This window comes from Pagrus major, chromosome 8 (genome assembly GCF_040436345.1).
Source record: "Pagrus major chromosome 8, Pma_NU_1.0".
Taxonomy (NCBI): domain Eukaryota; kingdom Metazoa; phylum Chordata; class Actinopteri; order Spariformes; family Sparidae; genus Pagrus; species Pagrus major.
This window is the reverse complement of record NC_133222.1, coordinates 3,256,729-3,273,475: the sequence shown is the minus strand read 5'-3', so window position 1 is coordinate 3,273,475 and position 16,747 is coordinate 3,256,729. Positions and strand designations below refer to the sequence as shown.

The following is a 16,747-nucleotide window of genomic DNA, read 5'->3' as shown; positions in this document are numbered from 1 at the left end:
AATATTTGGGTGCCAAGTTCAAACCTTTTTCTGGTCTGATCATTGTTTATATAAGAAGTGTTGCAGACTGGCACAAATTGCTGAAGAACATTTTATGGATGAGATGAATGTAATTTAATTTTCTCTCATTTTGTTTTTAAAATGAAAAAAAAAAGTAAAATAAAGATGTTTTTCTGCCTTAATCAGAAATGCATTTTTCATTGTTTTCAGCAGCTGATGTTTCTAATGACGACCAAATCATGTGATTAAAAACACCATCAGCTGTTCTCAGCTCAGATCACATTTGAGAGAGGTTGTAGTGTAAGATGATGATGTGTTATTGAAGGTTTGAGCAGCTGATATGAACTAAATCTTTCCAACTGGTTTGTAGAGAATAAGTGAGATCTGAGGTCGCCCTCTAGTGGAGTTAACAACAAACTGCAGCCTGTGGCCACATGAGGACCTGCTCTTAATAAAGAACTACAGTCTGATGCTGAAGCAGATTACATGAAGGCAGGAGAACAATGAAATCTAACTGGTACAAGTACTCTGTCTCATGTCAGTGACAAGTTCTTGTCTGTTTTGCATTAATTTTGTACAGCTGTGGTCAATCAGAAGGATTCTCCATCTCAGGTCAAAACTCTTATTTTCCTCCTTCTAATGTAATCTGTGAGAAATGTTTCAGACAGAGAAAAGCTGCTCAACACTTTGGAGAACAGCAGTGAAGTGCAGAGGGATTAGTTGCTGTGATGGATCACAGACTGTATAGTTTTTGGAACAGATACACACTGAAATGTTACAGTCAGAGACAGGAAGTAACTAAGTACATTTACTCACATACAAAAGCACAAAACTTAACTTGCCTTACATTTCTGTGTCTGGAGGCTGGTTTACTTTTCCACCACTGTGAGAGGAAATATTGTAGTTTTTACTCCACTACATCTGTCTAACATCTGGATTTGCTGTTTGCAGATTCACATTTTACATTAAACAAGACATAAACTCAAATCATTGTTGTTGAGTTATCTTGAAATTTAAAACTACTATAATTTGAGCTAATATTACATGCATTTTGTTCATAACCTTAAAAATCTCCACCCATTAAGGGACATCATGTAATCCATCTTGTTGTCTGATGACATGACCCCTAAAAACCTGAACATGTAAGCTTTCCAATCCACAGTGACAGCATGGTGCATTTAATGTTCTCAATATTATTAAAAAAGTATTCAGATCTAAGGCCAGCTGAAACAGAAACATCAGCATCAGTCATTTTCCATTGTGCCACACAGCACTGAATATTCAAATGCTGAACTGAAATTCTTACAATTTCTACAGAGCACTTTCAACTTGAATCAATAGCAGCAAAAGCAAATGTCTCAATAACCTAAAAGATTTTGGTTAATCAATTGGGTTATATGTGATATTTGATTGATAAATCAATTCTAACCACCATGCAACTGTTTGTAACTAGAAATCAATGTCTACTTCTGTAGCAGACTAGTGGGGTTAAATGTTTAGACTTTTGGCTAAAGGGTTTAAGATGTGAATCTCAAATTTTAGCACTGGCCAAATTATGCTGAAATTAATATTGCACAATTATGAATGATTGCCAACAGTACACTGCCTCACACTGGGCACCATATGTAGTGCTTCATGCAACATTAATAGGGAGTCTTGGGTACCAAGACCACCCTCAGCGCACCACCCTTGAAGAAGGGAAAGATTGCCAATTCACCAAATCAGTCTCATAAAAAGTTACTAATTGAACACAAAGATGGAAACACACAATCTGACCTGTACTATATACAGGTGTGTGTGTGTGTGTGTGTGTGTGTGTGTGTGTGTGTGTGTGTGTGTGTGTGTGGAAGAACAAAAGCAAAATAGCAGCTAGGGTTCAAGGTGTCACGTCACATGGCATGGACAAAGGAAGACTACAAACAAAATGGCTAATCAAAAGGGACTACAAGATGGCTGATTGAAGGGTTGGACTCAGGTCCAAGATGGTGGATCACCACTTCATTCACCGTTTCATTGACAGGAGAGAACAAAGATACACAGAGATCACAATAACACCCAAAAGTGAACAAACGTATAGATTGAACACATGTGCATTACATCAACCAGAGTTTAAAAAAAAGCCCTGTGCTTAGCCCTGTTATGCTATGCTGTGTGCTAGGCCCAGTTCAACATTACCATTCTTTGAAGAAAATGTGCTGGTGGTTCCTTGGTTGATGAGCCAAGCAGGAGAAGGTTGTAATTCCAATGTTGAACAATGCTGTTCTTGCTGTCCAAGGTCTGATGAAAGACAGCGGATGGAGGAAACTGGTCGCTCCTTTCCTTTGCAAGGATGGCTGCTCGGTGCTAACTTGCTTCCTGTTCCTTGGATTGTGTAGTTAGCTCATAAGCTTTGCATCACAGCTGCTGTCGCTAACTAAGCTGGAATACTAGCAGGACCTTGCGTTGCTGCTGTGAGGAGAAGTTCTTTGGGCCTGCTGGAAATGCAGCTGACAGGTCTCAGCAGCTGTTAGGCCCAGAAGAGTCCAGGAGAAGAGAACTTGAGGGCAGGCAGCCCCATGGGGAGAGATGTGGAGATGAGCGAGAACAAAAGGAGCTGGAGTTTTGACTATATGGGCAGTGGGGGGGTTTGTCACCCTGACCAATAGAAGTCATTTTGTAGTCGGGTTAGATGATTTCTGAAGATTTTCACTTGTTGTTAACCTTTTTCTCATTTTGTGACTCTGTTTCCTCCACGTAACCAGAAATGACATATGTTCTTGATGCTTTTGTAAAACATAGTCAAAATATCGTGTTGTTTTGTTAAAAATAAAATATTTCCAAAATCCTTAATTATAAACTGATACTCTGTATCTGATGATAACATTTAAAATTTTGAGGTTAAAATTGTTTTTTCAGTGCAGCAGACAGAATATTTTTTCATCCAGATAGTTAGAAGCCTCTTTGAGGATCCTGGAAATTCTGTTAAATGTTGTTAAATGAATTTTCTGGCTCTTTGAAATTTAATTTTTAATTTTAATACATTTTTAATGCAATTAACTGCACCACAAACACAATATGTTCTCAATGAGGAAAACTTGTTTTCATGAACACACAACAATAAACTGTCCATGAACCATCCATTCCTCTTCTGTTGCAGCAGGGACTGTTTGAGAAAACACTGTTTTTGTGCAACTCCTGTTTTGGTCCACTAGGTGTCACTGCCCGTCTTTCCAACACATATAGATTATCTATGACTAACATGTAAGCAGCTGACTCTCTGCCCAGTCTGAGATGTTTTCACCTTTTAACACACACGTCTTAGTGACGTAAAAACAAGAGGACTCGAGACTGAACTCCACGAAGACTTGACTCAACTTGAGCCTCGAAAGCAAGTTTGAAGTTTTCAACTGTAAAATCCTCCAACAATGAAAAATGAATAAGACAGACAGGCAGTGACAAGAATAAACACTGACACAGACACACCATTAACACACACTGCAATAAATTCACAGCAGCCCTCTTCATAAATGACTGTATCACCAGTCTGATACTGAAACAAATTGAAAACAGGAGTTAAATGAACTCTAAATCAGCTAGACTTTAAATGTCTGCACTATAAGATTCTCAAAATCATGCATGGAAAAAGAATTGACTTATTAAATATACTGGCTGCTTTTTTCCATTGTAGAAATAAAAAAATGAAGAAAAAAAACTCATCCTGGTGCCAAACCATGTCAGAGTATTTCAACATTTAGATCTCACCAAGCTGCACTGAGAGAAGGAGCAACACTGAAAGAGAAGAAGCCTCAACGTCACATGTCCTCAAATGACAGTGAAAATTTGAGTGACGGCACAGCTGCAGTCGAGACGAGTCTCTGTGTTTCTCTCTGAAGAAAACTCTCAACACAACAGCAGAATCTCTGACAAACACTGGTGAGTACACCGCCACACAAAGACAAACTGCATAAATATTTGGTAGAACTGAGTTAAAACCAGTATCTGACTTTGTAATATCAATGTACCATCTCCTGATATAAAAACATCATGCTTGATACCTGATATTAATTGAGTTTGTTATACCACATAGCTTTACTGTAAAGCACAGCAGCTCAATCCAACCATAACAAAGACAAACACAGATAAACTAGTCTGCTAAAGGCTAACTAGCCTAGCTCAGAGCACAGTGTCTGATGTTATCTGACAGTGTCTTTTATTGTGTATCAAAGGTACAAAATTGCTGTTTTACAACTTATATAGCAGTTAAAGACGTAAATAAGAAGCCTTGAACTTATCACCCTGTCCTTGCTACTTTGATGTGTCTGCAGCTACATGCTGTGTGCCTTTGTACAGCTGATAATATTCACTGTGTTTCAGAAATCTGTATTAACACAAAACCTGAGCTCTACTCAGACAGGAAGTTCGACTCAGGGCTCAAATATAACTATAAATAATTGAACAATTTCAACAAATATTAATTGAGCAATTAAGCTGTTATTAAGTAAACAATATGATCACTGATAATGATCACTGTAATGCAAACAAAATAGTAAATGAGGAAATTTGTTTCGTGTTCTTACACTTAAATTCAAACTTCACCAATAAAATCACTCCAGGCTTCAACAATGTTGAAGTGTGAGTTTGACTGCATTTACATCAATATTAACATCCACAATAACACAACCTCCTCCTCCTGCTTCTCTCTGTTTCTGTATTTTTGGTCTTCAGCTTGTCTTAATCTATCTATTTTTGTTCCATAAACTTGCGGAGGTTAAAGCTTGCTCATGTTTTAATAATAACATTGAGCCTCAAGTGTACACATGCAGACCGCAAACTCATTGACAATTGCAGCGCTAATTTGAGTTGAACCAACTTCTGAGTAACTTTGTACCTCGGTCGGGTGGAGTACAACAACATTACTTAACATTACTCACCTTATATTACAGGAGAAATAGTTTATCAAACATTTAATCAAGAGATATTTAATTACAGTTTTTCTCACTTTTCATCCTCAGACTGTAAACATGTCTGCTGCCAGCTGTCTGCTGACTGAAGATCAGTTTCTGTGCTCCATCTGTCTGGATGTGTTCACTGATCCAGTCGCCATACCATGTGGACACAACTTCTGTAAAACCTGTATCACTCAGCACTGGGATAAAAATGTTAGGTGTCAGTGTCCCAACTGTAAAGAGGTTTTCAGCACCAGACCTGAGCTGTGGGTCAATACTTTCATCTCTGAGATTGCTGCTCAGTTCAGACAGTCAGCTCAACAGAAAGCCAGCAGCAGCAGCTCAGAGCAACAAGTTTCCAAACCAGGAGAAGTTCCCTGTGACGTCTGCACTGGAACCAAACTGAAGGCCCTGAAGTCCTGCCTGGTGTGTCTGGCCTCCTACTGTGAGACTCACCTGGAGCCTCATCTGACAATGTCAGGCCTGAAAAGACATCAGCTGATCGACCCTGTGGAGAACCTGGAAAGCAGGATGTGTACGAAGCACGATAAACTGCTGGAGCTGTTCTGTAAGACCGACCAGATGTGTGTCTGCATGCTCTGCACTGTTTTAGACCACAAGACACATGATGTTGTTCCTCTGAAAGAAGAATATGAAGGAAAGAAGGCCGAGCTGGGGAAGAGAGACACTGAAATTCAGCAAATGATCCAGGAGAGACGACTGAAGATTGAGGAGATGAAGCGCTCAGTGGAGCTCAGTAAGAAAGATGCAGACAGAGAGATAGCAGCTGGTGTTCAGGTCTTCAGCGCTCTGAAGGAGTCTGTTGAGAGAAGTCAGGCTGAGCTCATCGACACCATCAAAGAGAAGCAGAGAGAGACAGAGAAACAGGCTGAAGGCTTCACCAAAGAGCTGGAACAGGAAATCTCTGAGCTGGAGAAGAGAAGCTCTGAGGTGGAGCAGCTCTCAAGTTCTAAAGAGAACATCTTTGTTGTCTTTCAAGGCTCCCCATCACTGAACACTGCTCCACCCACCAAGGACTGGACAGGAGTCAGCATCCGTCCACCTTCATATGAGGGGACTGTGGTGAGAGCTGTGAATCAGCTGGAGGAGACGCTCAATAAACAGATGAAGAAGCTTCTTGAGGCCGAGCTGAAGAGGGTCCAGCAGTATGCAGTGGATGTGACCCTCAATCCTGATACAGCACATCCCAAACTCAAACTGTCTGATGATGGTAAAGAAGTACATAATACGAATGTAAAGAAGAATCTCCCAGACAACCCAGAGAGATTTGATTATTGTGCTAATGTCTTAGCAAAGCAGAGTTTCTCTTCAGGAAGATTTTATTATGAAGTTCAAGTTAAAGGGAAGACTAACTGGGATTTAGGAGTGGCCAGAGAGTCGATCAACAGGAAGGGACAAATCACAGCGACTCCCCAGGATGGTTACTGGATGATATTTTTGAGGAATGAAAATGAGTTCAAAGCTCTTGCTGACCCTCCAGTCCATCTCTCTCTGAAGTGTCAGCCTGAGAAGGTGGGGGTGTTTGTGGATTATGAGGAGGGTCTGGTCTCCTTTTATGACGTTGATGCTGCAGCTCTTATCTACTCCTTTACTGGCTGCTGCTTCACTCAGAAACTCTACCCACTCTTCAGTCCTGGTCTTAATCATGGCGGTAAAAACTCTGCCCCTCTGATCATCTCTCCTGTCAATTACACTGAGTAGAACAAACATTTGATTTTCTACAGAAAGATTCACATCATTTAATGTAATAAATGTATATTTACTGATTATATTTGATTTGTACATTGTTTGTATTTCAGATTCTGATGAAGCATTCTTCACCTTTTTTTCTGTCAATGTTTTTGTTTAATGTGTCACAGTATCTCTCTGATTGATATGATGCAATGAATTTCATTTTTCTAAGACCTCTTAAATCATCAGAAACAAAGTATTCAAAAATACTAATCATTTTCGGTTGCTTAAATATTTGGGTGCCAAATTCAAACCTTTTTCTGGTCTGATCATTGTATATATAAGAAGTGTTGCATACTGGCACAAATTGCTGAAGAACATTTTATGGATAAGACAAATGTAATTTAATTTTCTCTCATTTTCTTTTTAAAATGATGTAAAGTAAAATGAATATCTTTTTCTGCCTTAATCAGAAATGTATTTTTCATTGTTTTCAGCAGCTGATGTTTCTAATGACGACCAAATCATGTGATTAAAAACACCATCAGCTGTTCTCAGATCAGATCACATTTGAGAGAGGTTGTAGTGTAAGATGATGTTGTGTTATTGAAGGTTTGAGCAGCTGATATGAACTAAACCTGTCCAACTGGTTTGTAGAGAATAAGTGAGATGTGAGGACGCCCTCTAGTGGAGTTCATAACAAACTGCAGCCTGTGGCCACATGAGGACCTGCTCTTAATAAAGACCTACACAGTCTGATGCTGAAGCAGATTACATGAAGGCAGGAGAACAATGAAATCTAACTGGCTCAAGTACTCTGTCTGATGTCAGTGACAAGTTCTTGTTTGTTTTGCATTTTTTGAACTCATTCTAAAATCAGCAACTTCCACTTAAGAAAACTTTTACTATAGAAATATTGTACTTCAACTACTTTTTTTAAAAAGTGAGAATCTACAGTCTACAGCTGTGGTCAATCAGAAGAATTCTCCATCTCAGGTCAAAACTCTTATTTTCCTCCTTCTAATGTGTGAGGGAAATTCTCTTAAGTCCCTTTTATCATTTTGATACTTTATTCCTGCATTTGAAATTTAACAAATATAGAAGATGTGTGTAGGGTGAAAACTTATGTCTGTGGGCCTCTTGCATGGTTTCTGTCTTGTGACAGTTATATGTTTGCAGAGCATATATGGTATAAGGCTCTGAAAACCAACCTAAATAGGAACTCGGTTTAGGAGTTCATCCTGAAGGGTGTTCGTGTAACCTTTTCTGTCTATATGTGTTCTGACAATGGTTGATGTATGACACAAACTATGAAATGTACATGTATGCTAAGTTTATGTTTAACCAAATTTTGTATGTGGAGATGGTGGAATGTTATTTTAAGTGAGTTCACATGTAACCTTGTGACTGCTGCAATTGTGTGAATTGGTTTCTGCTATTATAAAGGATGAGGAAAGACTGCCTCTCTTCAGTCATCATCTACGCACTGCTGACGTGTGACTCTTGCTTGCAAGCAATAAAGAACTTCTAGAAAATAAATATTGTGTCGAATTTAGTGTACAGATACACACTGAAATGTTACAGTCAGAGACAGGAGGTAACTAAGTATATTTACTCACATACAAAAGCACAGAACTTAACTTGCCATACATTTCTGTTTCTGGAGGCTGTTTGACTTTTCCACCACTGTGAGAGGAAATATTTTACTTTTTTCTCCACTACATCTGTCCAACATCTGGATTTGCTGTTTGCAGATTCACATTGTACATGAAACAAGAAATAAACTCAAATCACTGTTGTTGTGTAATCTTGTAATTTCAAACTAATTTCATTTTAGCTAATATTACATGCATTTTGTACAAACCTCCACCCATTAAGGGACGTCATGTAATCCAGCATGTTGTCTGATGACATGACCCCTAAAAACCTGAAGATGTAAGCTTTCCAATCCACAGCGACAGCATGGTGCATTTAATGTTCTCAACAGCATTAAAAAGTACTCAGATCTAAGGCCAGCTTAAAACAGAAACATCAGCATCAGTTATTTTCCATCGTGACACAGCACTGGATATTCAAATGCTGAACTGAAATTCTTACAATTTCTACAGAGCACTTTCTGTTACGGCTTAATGGGGGTTAGGACCCGGAAGCACAGACTGGCAGGCGTCTAGGAGCAGAACAATGTTTATTTTCACAAAAAGGTGTCCACAAACAAAATGAGAGGTGGCTGGCAAGGCAGCGGGGAAAATCCAGGGCAAACAAAAACACTCAGGCACGGAGGCAACCAACTCAGGAACGCAGGCGACGAGGCAGCAAGGTAAGTGGAACTGAAAAACACGAGAGAAGAACACGTCAAAACTCACGATCGAAAAACACAAGGAAGCACACTGGAAATAGTTACTAGGAACGGTCAGCTGTACCGTCGAGACGGAATTATCTGGCAGGGGAGTAGAGTGAAGACCAGAGGCTTTATGGAGGTGGTGATGAACTGAGTGCATGCAGGTGTGCCTCGTCAGCCCCGCCTGCCCAGCCCTGCAGGGGAGACAAAAGAGGCGGAGAAAACAGACAGAACAGAAACACACAACCCTCACACTTTCAACTTGAATCAATAGCGGCAATAGCAAATGTCTCAATAACCAAAAAGATTTTGGTTAATCAAATGGGTTATATTTGATATTTGATTGATGAATCAGTGCTCACCACCATGCAACTATGTGTAAGTAGAAATCAAAGTAGCAGACTAGTAGGTTTAAATGTTTAGACTTTTGGCTAAAGGGTTCAAGATGTGAAACTCAAATTTTAGCACTGGCCAAATTATGCTGAAATTAATATTGTACAATTATGAATGATTGCCAACAGTACACTGCCTCACACTGGGCACCATATGTAGTCCTTCATGCAACATTAATAGGGAGTCTTGGGTTAAATTTGGCTATCAATAATCATTTATGATTATCGGGGATAAATATGAATTATGATTAATAAGATCCAATTTACATTAGATCACCTCAGAGCACCACCCTTGAAGAAGGGAAAGGTTGCCAATTCACCAAATCAGTCTCATAAAAAGTTACTAAACTGTCAGTCGGTGACTCTGATCAATAAGTAACTTAATAACTACAACCAAATTACCATAACAGCTAGTACTGGTCTAAGGATTCTGGAGTCCTTGACAGAGTAGAGGTTGGCAACATTCACTCTTGTACAATATTAAATAGACAGCATGAAGGTCCAAAAGTCTTTTATTGAACACAAAGATGAAAACACACAATCTGACCTGTACTATATACAGTTGTGTGTGTTTGTGTGTGTGTGTAAGAACAAAAGCAAAATAGCCACATGGCATGGACAAAGGAAGACTACAAACAAAATAGCTGATCAAAAGGGACTACAAGATGGCTGATTGAAGGGTTGGACTCAGGTCCAAGATGGTGGATCACCACTTCATTCACCATTTCATTGACAGGAGAGAACAAAGAAACAATGGTGGTGTTCACATCATGTGCTCACTGATATCACATGTGGGTGTGATATGCTCCAGGCTGAAGGAGTGTGTGTGTGTGTGTGTGTGTGACGTGATGCCACTTTAGAGAAGATGGTTAGTTGCATGCAAAGACCCTGAGTCTGTGTGAAGCATAATAACGTCAAATTAGCCGCGTAACACAGCAAACTACCGGTAACATGACTACACAGAGAACACAATAACACCCAAACAGTGAACAAACGTATAGATTGAACACATGTGCATTACATCAACCAGAATTAAAAAAAAAGCCCTGTGCTTAGCCGTGCTATGCTATGCTGTGTGCTAGGCCTTGTTCAACATTACCATTCTTTGAAGAAAAGGTGCTGGTGGTTCCTTGGTTGATGAGCCAAGCAGGAGAAGGTTGTAATTCCAATGTTGAAAAGTGCTGTTCTTACTGTCCAAGGTCTGATGAAAGACAGCGGATGGAGGAAACTGGTCGCTCCTTTCCTTTGCAAGGACAACTGCCCGGTGTTAACTTGCTTCCTGTTCCTTGGATTCTGTAGTTAGCTGGTTAGCTTTGCGTCTCAGCTGCTGGCGCCAACTAAGCTGGAATACTAGCAGGACCTCACGTCGCTGCTGTGAGGAGAAGTTCTTTGGGCCTGCTGGAAATGCAGCTGACAGCTCAGCAGCTGTTAGGCCCAGAAGAGTCCAGGAGAAGAGAACTTGAGGGCAGGCAGCCCCGTGGGGAGAGATGTGGAGATGAGCGAGAACAAAAGAAGGAGCTGGAGTTTTGACTATATGGTCAGTGGGGGGGTCTGTCACCCTGACCAATAGAAGTCATTTTGTCGTCAAACATAGTCAAAATATCAACGTGTTGTTTTGTTAAAAATAAAATATTGCCAAAATCATTAATTATAAACTGATACTCTGTATCTGATGATAACATTTAAAATTTTGAGGTTAAAATTGTTTTTCCAGTGCAGCAGACATAATATTTTTTCATCCAGATGATTAGAAGAGTCTTTGAGGATCCTGGAAATTATGTTAAATGTTGTTAAATGAACTTTCTGGCTCTTTAAAATTAATTGGAAAATATGGTTAATGCAATAAACTGCACCACAAACACAATATGTTCTCATTGGAAAACTTCAGCACAATGTTTTCATGAGCACACAACAATAAACAAAAAACTGCCCATGAACCAGCCACTCCTCTTCTGTTGCTGCAGTGACTGAGTGAGGAAACAGTTTCTGTGCAACTCCTGTTTTGGTCCAAAAACACAAAACTTTTCCATCTCAGTTTTTGTTCACTTTTTTCTCCTGTAAATGTGATAGTTACAAATCTGTCAGTATGTTCTTGAAGGTATTTTACAATAAGGCAATAAAACCACAGAGCTGCACTGAGAGGAGGAGCAACTGAGAGATAAAAAACATAAATAATAAAGCATTTCCTCAAATTAAAGTAGAGCTGCAGTCGAGACGAGTCTGTTTCTCTCTGAAGAAAACTTCAACTGAATCCATCTGGTTTCCGGCAACACAACAGCAGAATCTCTGACAAACACTGGTGAGTACACGGCCAAACAAAGACAAACTGCAGAAATACTTGTTTGAATTGAGTTAAAACCAGTATCTGACTTTGTTACACCTCTATTACCATTTTTAATGCCATCAAAATGTACCATTTTCAACATGTACATTTTGTCAGAACTACAAAACAGGTAAAAATCAAACCACAGTGACTGAACTCTGGATGAAGTTAGATAGAATACAGTCACAGCTAGCTTTAGCTTAAGCTAATTTACCCACTTTTACCGATCTGTCTCTGAAAATTGAAACATCAGTCTTGATACCCCAACATCTTAATACTTCAGTTTGTTATACCGCATACATTCACTGTAAAGGGTCGCAGCTAAATCCAACCATAACAACGACAAACACAAACACAGATCAACTAGTCTGCTAAAGGCTAACAAGCCTAGCTTAGATGACCTTTGGATCCTCCCAACAATGTCTGATGTTATCTGACAGTGTCTTTTATTGCCTATAAAAGGCACAAAATGGTTGTTTTACAACTTATAGAGCTTATAACCCTATCCTTGCTACTTTAATGTATCAGCAGCTACATGCTGTGTGCCTTTGTACAACTGATAATATTCACTGTGTTTTAGAAATCTGTATTAACACAAAACCTGAGCTCTACTCAGGCAGGAAGTTCCACTCAGGGCTCAAATATAACTATAAATAATTGAACAATTTCAACAAACATTAATTGAGCAATTAAGCTGTTATAAAATAAACAATATATGATCACTGTAATGCAAACAAAATAGTAAATGAGGAGATTTGTGTTCTTACACTTGAATTGAAACTTGACCTTCAATAAAAATCACTTCAAGGCTTCAACAATGTTGACGTGAGTTTGACTGCATTAACATCAATATTAACATCCACAATAACACCTAGCTTGTCTTAGTGTATCTACTTTTGTTCCATAAACTTGTGGAGGTTAAAGCTTGCTCATGTTTTAATAATAACATTGAGCCTCAATCGTACACATGCAGACCACAAACTCATTGACAATCGCAGCTCTAATTTGAGTTGAACCAACTTCTGAGTAACTTTGTACCTCAGTTGGGTGGAGAACAACAACAGAACTTAACATTACTCACCTTATATTACAGGAGAAATAGTTTATCAAACAGTTAATCAAGAGATATCTAATTACAGTTTTCTCTTCTCACTTTTCATCCTCAGACTGTAAACATGTCTGCTGCCAGCTGTCTGCTGACTGAAGATCAGTTTCTGTGCTCCATCTGTCTGGATGTGTTCACTGATCCAGTCAGCACACCATGTGGACACAACTTTTGTAAATCCTGCATCACTAAACACTGGGATAAAAATGTTAGGTGTCAGTGTCCCAACTGTAAAAAGATTTTCAACACCAGACCTGAGCTGCAGGTCAACACTTTCATCTCTGAGATTGCTGCTCAGTTCAGACAGTCAGCTCAACAGAAAGCCAGCAGCAGCAGCTCAGAGCAACAAGTTTCCAAACCAGGAGAAGTTCCCTGTGACGTCTGCACTGGAACCAAACTGAAGGCCCTGAAGTCCTGCCTGGTGTGTCTGGCCTCCTACTGTGAGACTCACCTGGAGCCTCATCTGACAAAGTCAGGCCTGAAAAGACATCAGCTGATCGACCCTGTGGAGAACCTGGAAGGCAGGATGTGTACGAAGCACGATAAACTGCTGGAGCTGTTCTGTAAGACCGACCAGATGTGTGTCTGCATGCTCTGCACTGTTTTAGACCACAAGACACATGATGTTGTTCCTCTGAAAGAAGAATATGAAGGAAAGAAGGCCAAGCTGGGGAAGACAGATGCTGAAATTCAGCAGATGATCCAGAAGAGACGACTGAAGATTCAGGAGATGAAGCGCTCAGTGGAGCGCAGTAAGAAAGATGCAGACAGAGAGATAGCAGCTGGTGTTCAGGTCTTCACTGCTCTGAAGGAGTCTGTTGAGAGAAGCCAGGCCGAGCTCGTCGACACCATCAAAGAGAAGCAGAGAGAGACAGCGAAACAGGCTGAAGGCTTCATCAAAGAGCTGGAACAGGAAATCTCTGAGCTGGAGAAGAGAAGCTCTGAGGTGGAGCAGCTCTCAAGCTCTAAAGAGAAACGTATCACCTCCCAAAGCTTCACATCACTGAACGCTGCTCCACCCAACAAGGACTGGACAGGAGTCAGCGTCCATCCACCTTCATATGAGGGGACTGTGGTGAGAGCTGTGAATCAGCTGGAGGAGATGCTCAGTAAACAGATGAAGAAGCTGTTTGAGGCCGAGCTGAAGAGGGTCCAGCAGTATGCAGTGGATGTGACACTCGATCCTGGTACAGCACATCCCAAACTCATCCTGTCTGATGATGGAAAACAAGTTAAACATGGTGATGTAAAGAAGAATCTCCCAGACAACCCAGAGAGATTTTATCCTTGTCCCTGTGTCTTAGCAAAGCAGAGTTTCAATTCAGGAAGATTTTATTATGAGCTTCAGGTTAAAGGGAAGACTGGGTGGGATTTAGGAGTGGCCAGAGAGTCGATCAACAGGAAGGGAAACATCAAACTGAATCCTCAGAATGGTTACTGGACGATATGTTTGAGGAATAAAAATGAGTTCAAAGCTGGTGCTGGCCCTCCAGTCCGTCTCTCTCTGAAGTGTCAGCCTGAGAAGGTGGGGGTGTTTGTGGATTATGAGGAGGGTCTGGTCTCCTTTTATGACGTTGATGCTGCAGCTCTTATCTACTCCTTTACTGGCTGCTGCTTCAATCAGAAACTCTACCCATACTTCAGTCCATGTCCTAATGATGGTGGTAAAAACTTTGCCCCTCTGATCATCTCTCCTGTCAATCACACTGAGTAGAACAAACATTTGATTTTCTACAGAAAGATTCACATCGTTTAATGTGATAAATGTATATTTACTGATTATATTTGGTTTGTACATCGTTGGTTTTTCAGATTCTGATGAAGCATTTTTCACCTTTTTTTCTGTCAATGTTTTTGTTTAATGTATCACAGTGTCGCTCTGATTGATATGATGTAACGTTTAATTTTCTAAGAACTGTTAAATCATCAGAAACAAAGTATTCAAAAATAATCAGCATTTTCGGTTCCTTAAATATTTTACTTACTCATAAATTGCTGAAGAACATTTTGTGGATAAGACAAATGTGGTTTTATTTTCTGTCATTATGTTTTTAAAATGATGAAAGGTAAAGATTATGTAAAATGTTTTTCTTTATTTTAAGCAGGTGATGAAATAAGGTGCTCAACACTTTGGAAAACAACAGTGAAGTGCAGAGGGATTAGTTGGACCAGAGACTGTATAGTGTTTAATTCAGTAACGGACTGTCTGATGTGTGTTTTTTCATTTTCTGGACTCATTTCTTCATCAGAGGTCATACGACGTAGATATGTTGGGTGTTAGTGATCCTTGGTTTTAGAAGTAATTACTGCACCATTCTATATATGACAACAGAGAAGCAACATTTAATGAATACTTCTAAAATAAAGGAAGCCAAAGTCACACTCCTTACTTTTTGCCTCATGGGACCTTTTTTTCAGAAAAACTTTGTATAAAGTGACTGCACCCTGTAAGTCCTTATTGCAAGGAGTGATATTGACCAAATTCACTGTACATGCACCTGGTTTCCTCTACTATTAATGCTGAAAAGACAGAGAATGTAACCCCTCCCAATCCAGAGTTACAGGGTGCAGTCACTTTTCGGCAGGCCCTGCCGAAAAGTGACTGCACCCTGTAAGTCCTTATTGCAAGGAGTGATATTGACCAAATTCACTGTACATGCACCTGGTTTCCTCTACTATTAATGCTGAAAAGACAGAGAATGTAACCCCTCCCAATCCAGAGTTACAGGGTGCAGTCACTTTTCGGCAGGGCCTGCCGAAAAGTGACTGCACCCTGTAACTCTGGATTGCAAGGAGTGATATTGACCAAATTCACTGTACACGCACCTGGTTTCCTTTACTATTGATGCTGAAAAGACAGAGAATGTAACCCCTCCCAATCCAGAGTTGCAGGGTGCAGTCACTTTTCGGCAGGCCCTGCCGAAAAGTGACTGCACCCTGTAAGTCCTTATTGCAAGGAGTGATATTGACCAAATTCACTGTACATGCACCTGGTTTCCTCTACTATTAATGCTGAAAAGACAGAGAATGTAACCCCTCCCAATCCAGAGTTACAGGTTGCAGTCACTTTTCGGCAGGGTCTGCCGAAAAGTGACTGCACCCTGTAATTCTGGATTGCAAGGAGTGATATTGACCAAATTCACTGTACATGCACCTGGTTTCCTCTACTATTAATGCTGAAAAGACAGAGAATGTAACCCCTCCCAATCCAGAGTTACAGGGTGCAGTCACTTTTCGGCAGGCCCTGCCGAAAAGTGACTGCACCCTGTAAGTCCTTATTGCAAGGAGTGATATTGACCAAATTCACTGTACATGCACCTGGTTTCCTCTACTATTAATGCTGAAAAGACAGAGAATGTAACCCCTCCCAATCCAGAGTTACAGTGACACAGTGATATTGACCAAATTCACTGTACATGCACCTGGCAAACACAGAGGATGTTATGCATTGTTGAGAATGTTACCCACCTCTGATAGCACTAATTTCTCAGTATGTGTTATATGATTGCTATCTAATGTGACGTGGAAACACTCCTGCATTCTTTTCTGCATTGATTTCCTAATCCTCGTTATAAAATCACTGAAACAGGGATATTGACTTATGACTTTATTTATAGATCAAAGCGGTGTAAAATCACATTGCAACAACGATAACAACAACAACAACAACAACAATAAAAGTGGCAAGGTAAAGCATCTACCCTCATCAATTGTTGACAACTCGCCTACATTATGGAAACATCAGGTTACTTTTTTTTTTATCTGCGCCGTTCTTGTTCCGGAGCCTCTTCACTTGGGCTACAGGACTGCACAGTAAACAAAACATTTCTCTCTGTGCTGCTCTGCCAGCTGACCCGTAGTGGACCTGCGCCCGCTTCCTCTGAACCGATGCGCGTTCCCGTCGGGGGCGGTCGTTTTTCGGCACTACACCGGAAAGGGGGCGTGTCTTCGTCGCTTTGTACAGTGTTAATA

At 40.2% G+C, this 16,747-nt stretch overlaps 2 protein-coding genes across 3 annotated transcripts; both read left to right on the top strand.

The window, feature by feature from the left end:
* The first annotated feature begins 4,996 nt into the window (after window positions 1-4,996).
* LOC141001032 (E3 ubiquitin-protein ligase TRIM21-like) lies at window positions 4,997-7,338 on the top strand. Of its 2 annotated transcripts, XM_073471960.1 has the most exons (2): window positions 4,997-5,227; window positions 5,264-6,782. In XM_073471960.1, exons 1-2 carry the CDS (start codon window positions 5,001-5,003, stop codon window positions 6,645-6,647), a joined length of 1,611 nt encoding a protein of 536 aa, XP_073328061.1. In that variant the 5' UTR covers window positions 4,997-5,000; the 3' UTR covers window positions 6,648-6,782. The 2 variants fall into 2 exon arrangements, with proteins under 2 accessions (XP_073328061.1, XP_073328060.1); XM_073471959.1 differs by having other exon boundaries at window positions 4,997-7,338.
* A 5,498-nt stretch (window positions 7,339-12,836) lies between these two features.
* LOC141001254 (E3 ubiquitin-protein ligase TRIM21-like) lies at window positions 12,837-14,624 on the top strand. Its single transcript, XM_073472271.1, has one exon. It carries the CDS (start codon window positions 12,846-12,848, stop codon window positions 14,487-14,489), a length of 1,644 nt encoding a protein of 547 aa, XP_073328372.1. The 5' UTR covers window positions 12,837-12,845; the 3' UTR covers window positions 14,490-14,624.
* The last annotated feature ends 2,123 nt before the right edge of the window (window positions 14,625-16,747 follow it).